The sequence below is a fragment of the Herpailurus yagouaroundi genome, unplaced genomic scaffold, assembly GCF_014898765.1.
Source record: "Herpailurus yagouaroundi ecotype Mexico unplaced genomic scaffold, PumYag 142, whole genome shotgun sequence".
NCBI lineage: Eukaryota > Metazoa > Chordata > Mammalia > Carnivora > Felidae > Herpailurus > Herpailurus yagouaroundi.
In genome coordinates, this window is record NW_024412397.1 from 57874544 (window position 1) to 57878709 (window position 4166).

Here is a 4166-nt window from a genome sequence, read left to right on the forward strand (position 1 = left end):
ATTTTATGATACGTGCTTATATAGCAATACAATTCTTTTTTTTTTTTAATTTTTTTTTTTCAACGTTTATTTATTTTTGGGACAGAGAGAGACAGAGCATGAACGGGGGAGGGGCAGAGAGAGAGGGAGACACAGAATCGAAAACAGGCTCCAGGCTCTGAGCCATCCGCCCAGAGCCCGACGCGGGGCTCGAACTCACGGACCGCAAGATCGTGACCTGGCTGAAGTCAGACGCTTAACCAACTGCGCCACCCAGGCGCCCCAACAATACAATTCTAAGAGTGGCACAAGACTTCACAAAACAGTACATGTGTTCATTTCAGCTCTTTGTGGCATCTGAATTCTTCATCATGTCATATTAGCTACAGTGGTAGGCTTTATATTCAGTGTCTGGAAAAGAGGAAGGGAAAAGGAGGGGGCTGAAGTCCAGGATCTACAGAAGATGGGCAGTGATGTTTATTACACACATCCTTGTTCCCAGCTGCTAAGACCAATATTTTTTATTGGCCCTTACCTGGGCAATACAGCTCCAGAGAAAAGAAAAATGTGCCTGTGAAATTCCCTAAGTCACATGTATGTTACTGTGAGTACATACATGCTAAATTTGAATGCTATGCCATTTTGATGATCAAGTAAATGTTCTTTTATTCACACAATACATTTTACCCCTATGCTTGGAAATACCTATTTTTACTTTTAAAAAAGAAGGACTTAAAACAGAAAAGCTGATGAGCCAACCCATGAAGCAATTTTAATTCTATGTAATTGCTAGCTGTGGACTTAACCTTACTTTAAGAAACACACCACCTTTTATTTTAGACTTAGGAATAACTCACTTTAAACAGGTTACATTTCAAGGTAAATGAGCCACTGGGTCCTATACTGTGAGTTGTAAGGTGATCCAGAGAGAGACTGCAGAAATTATAGAGAACTGCTGATAATCTAAGGGCTGTTAGGTAATGATCATTTTCAAAAACGCAGGCACCAGATAGCTAGCTCATCAGCGATACAGGTCAGGATTATTTTATTATGACCAAATTATACCATTACACGCATCATTTCTGCTATATATGTAGGGCACAAACTATTATTTTTTAAATGAAAACTCCCTTTAAAATGCCTGTTAAGAAGCACAGTGTTGGTTGATGGGGTGGAGACCAGCAAATGTGGAAGGCGGTGTGATGAAAGATTCAAAGGCTCCCGCTGTGGGTGGCTTCCCACAGCATCTTAAGCAGGAAAGCCCCATGAGGTCCCACTTTCTCCAAACACCATTCATAACCTCTGGAGCCAAGTGCTCGGCTCCTAGGGGCAAGAAAAACATTCGGGGCATCTCCTCCATCTAGAACTTTCAATTTCTGAGAACAATAAAACTGAGCCAAGCTGCACTCTGTGCACCGTGTGGGAAACTGGGACTTGTTCACTTTCAACAACCCCAGAGAAATGAGTTGGGCTTGCGGCGCCCTTTCTTGCGGCTCCTTTCTAGCACACAAAACTATGTAAATTCCCTCTATGTCCCAGCCCAACTCCCGGCAGAGCAGGCGCCTGGCATTCAAAGCTGTGTTGCCAGCTCCGGTCCAGTGCGTTCATCACGAATGCCTGAATGAATGAGATGGACACGTTTCTGTGGAGTTCACAACTCAGCACAATGCCCAAACACACAGTTTTCCCACGAGGGTATTTCGCATTCCGCCTACCTACTTTTGACTCGTACTTTTTTTTTTTTAATGAAATGTCTATTTGTGGGACTGTGCCCATGGTCGTATGTTGCACCATTACGATGCATTCAACAAATACTGTGACCGCTTAGCCAAGTAGAAGCGACGCTGGGAAGACTTAACCCTAGGGTCGAGTGGGGGGGGGGGGGAATGGAGTGATCCGCAGAAAGGGAAAGAGGGATTCTGTTTCTCTCCCGGCATTGATAAAAGCCTTGAAAATCAGCTTGGGGTTTCCGTTCTCCGCAAACCTTGCCCAGGGAAGCACGGAACCCTGCAGCGAGCGAGCATGCAAAGTCCTTCGGTCGCCGCCGGCTCCCTCACCCCGCGGCCTAAATTCGCGCGGGGAATGAGCTGGTTTGGCCACTTCGGGGCGGGGGGTGGCACATAAAGCGCCCTTTCGGAAGGCGCAAACTGTGGCTCGGACGCCGTCTGCAGGGCCGCGCGGGCGAGTACTCCCGGTCCAGGACAGCTGGAGGGGGGGCGCGCTTCTCACTATGGCTTGTCCCCACTAGCCCACCTGGGCCTCGAGTGGCTCAAAGAAGCCCGCCCTTTCCCCGCGGCGGACCAGCGGGCTTTCCACTGCAGGACAATGAGGGCGACTCGGAGGATGCTTTTCCCATTCATTGCCCGCGCCCGGCCAGCAGCCCGGGGCTGCGAAGTGGGGACCGCTGCAGGGTCGTAACGAGCCCCCCCCGTCCCGTACCCCCCGCCCCACTCCCGCCATCCCCGCACCGCTAGCTTCAGCGGCGCTCTGGATCGCAGAAAACAGAGCGGGACCTCCCCGGAGCCCGAGGAGTTTCAAGCCCAAGGGTCGGACGAGCGGGCTGCGTCCGTCCCGGGCGGCGTCCCCAGCCCTCTCTGGCTCCGCCAGGGAGACGATTCCCACGGGCCGCGCGGGAGACTCACGCGTGCTATCCCCCCGGGCCGGAGGTGAACGAGGATGAGCGCACCGACCCAACAAGCGGCAAAGCGGCGCGCTTTGTCCCGCAGCCGCCCCCGCCCGCCGGGGGACCGGAGACCAGGTCTCACCTCTCTGCTGGCACCGCGCGGCGACCCAGAGCAGCGAGGCCAGGAGCGCGACCCCCGCGCCACCGCCGCGCATCTCGCAGCCGCCGTTCGGGTGGGCTCCGGGAAGAAAGGCGCGGCCACGCGCGGGGTCTCTCCGCAGAGCGCGAGTCTGCCCTTCCCCGCCGGGCTCTGGCCTCCCGCCCGCCGGCCCCTCGGACACACCCCCCCGACCTCCGCCGCGCCCGCCCCTTCCCGCCCCGGCCCGCGCACACCCCTCCCCCACGGGGCCCCTCGCTCGGCCCCGGCGACCCGCGGGGACCGGCCGCTCCAGCTGGCCGCCCGCCCTGCGCGGTGCCCCGAGCGTCCAGACTTGGGGGTGTGACCCCCCCCCCCATCCGAGCGGGAGAGGTGGGCGGAGAAAGTGTCTGGGAAGGAGGAGAAAAATCTGCTGAAGTGGGTCCGGGCGAGTGGATTCCGAGAAAGTATTTGCCCTGCCGACCCTCCGGCCCCACGGCGGCTCCGCGCCCAGGCCGGGCCCGGGAGCCGGGAGGACGCGCCGCTGCCGAGACCGGCCTTACCTCGCAGCCCGCGCCCCCCGGCGCCCCCCGGCCGGCTGCGTGCCTCAGCCTTCGGAAAGCCCCCCGGAGTGTACTGACCAGCGCCCCTCTCCCTCGCAAGGTCGCCGGGCCCCGGGCCGCCAGACTCCTTTCCAGGCCGGGACTCGGGGCCTTAGCTGAGGATTTTGTGAAGATTTTTCTGAAAATGAGTTGTAACTTGTTTCCCACTTCGTGTAAGGAAGGCAAGAAGAGGGGTCTCTTGGACTTAATTATTAGTTTACCCTTACTTACAGCGGGGGGAAAAAGATGTCCCCCTTTTTTTTTTTTGGAAGTTAGTCTTAACACGAGAGTTCAACTGCTTTGTTCTTTTTTTTTCTTTTTAACTACATCTGGTCCTTGTTAATTTTTTTTTTAATTTCCTCTGATTTTTTTCTATTAAAAGTATTCACAACATTTTGCAGATCTCATTTTCTCACAGTGTAAACCCATGAGATCATAACCCCTTAGTACCTTCCCCCATCCTCCCCCCCCCCCTTTTTTTTTTTTGCCTGATAGGGAGATTTTATCTCATTGTGTCAATTAGTTTGACACCCCTAGCAATTCCAGTTTTTCTAAAGACACTTCCTTAAACACTTAATAAATTATTATATTAGCGATTATCTTTTAAAAATCATAGAGGTAAAGAACAAAAAGGTAGAATTGGGCCCTTTAAAAAGGATTTGTTATGGGACACGCGACTGGCCCAGATTAGGTAGGGCAGGAGACTCTTAATCTTGGGGTTGTGAGTTCTGTCCCCATGTTGGGTGTGGAGATTACTTTTAAAAATCTGAGAAAAAAAAAAAGGATGCAGTATGGTTGAGTGAGAAAGCGTTCTTCACAGCACCAA

At 53.2% G+C, this 4166-nt stretch overlaps 1 protein-coding gene across 1 annotated transcript in view; it reads right to left on the reverse strand.

The window, feature by feature from the left end:
* Window positions 1-2907, reverse strand: part of LAMA1 (laminin subunit alpha 1) — a 168353-nt gene extending 165446 nt beyond the window's left edge. The window contains exon 1 of the mRNA XM_040479369.1: window positions 2745-2907. Coding sequence (XP_040335303.1) covers window positions 2745-2817 — 73 coding nt within the window. The 5' untranslated portion in view covers window positions 2818-2907. The remainder of the gene's footprint in view (window positions 1-2744) is intronic.
* Between the last annotated feature and the right edge of the window lie 1259 nt (window positions 2908-4166).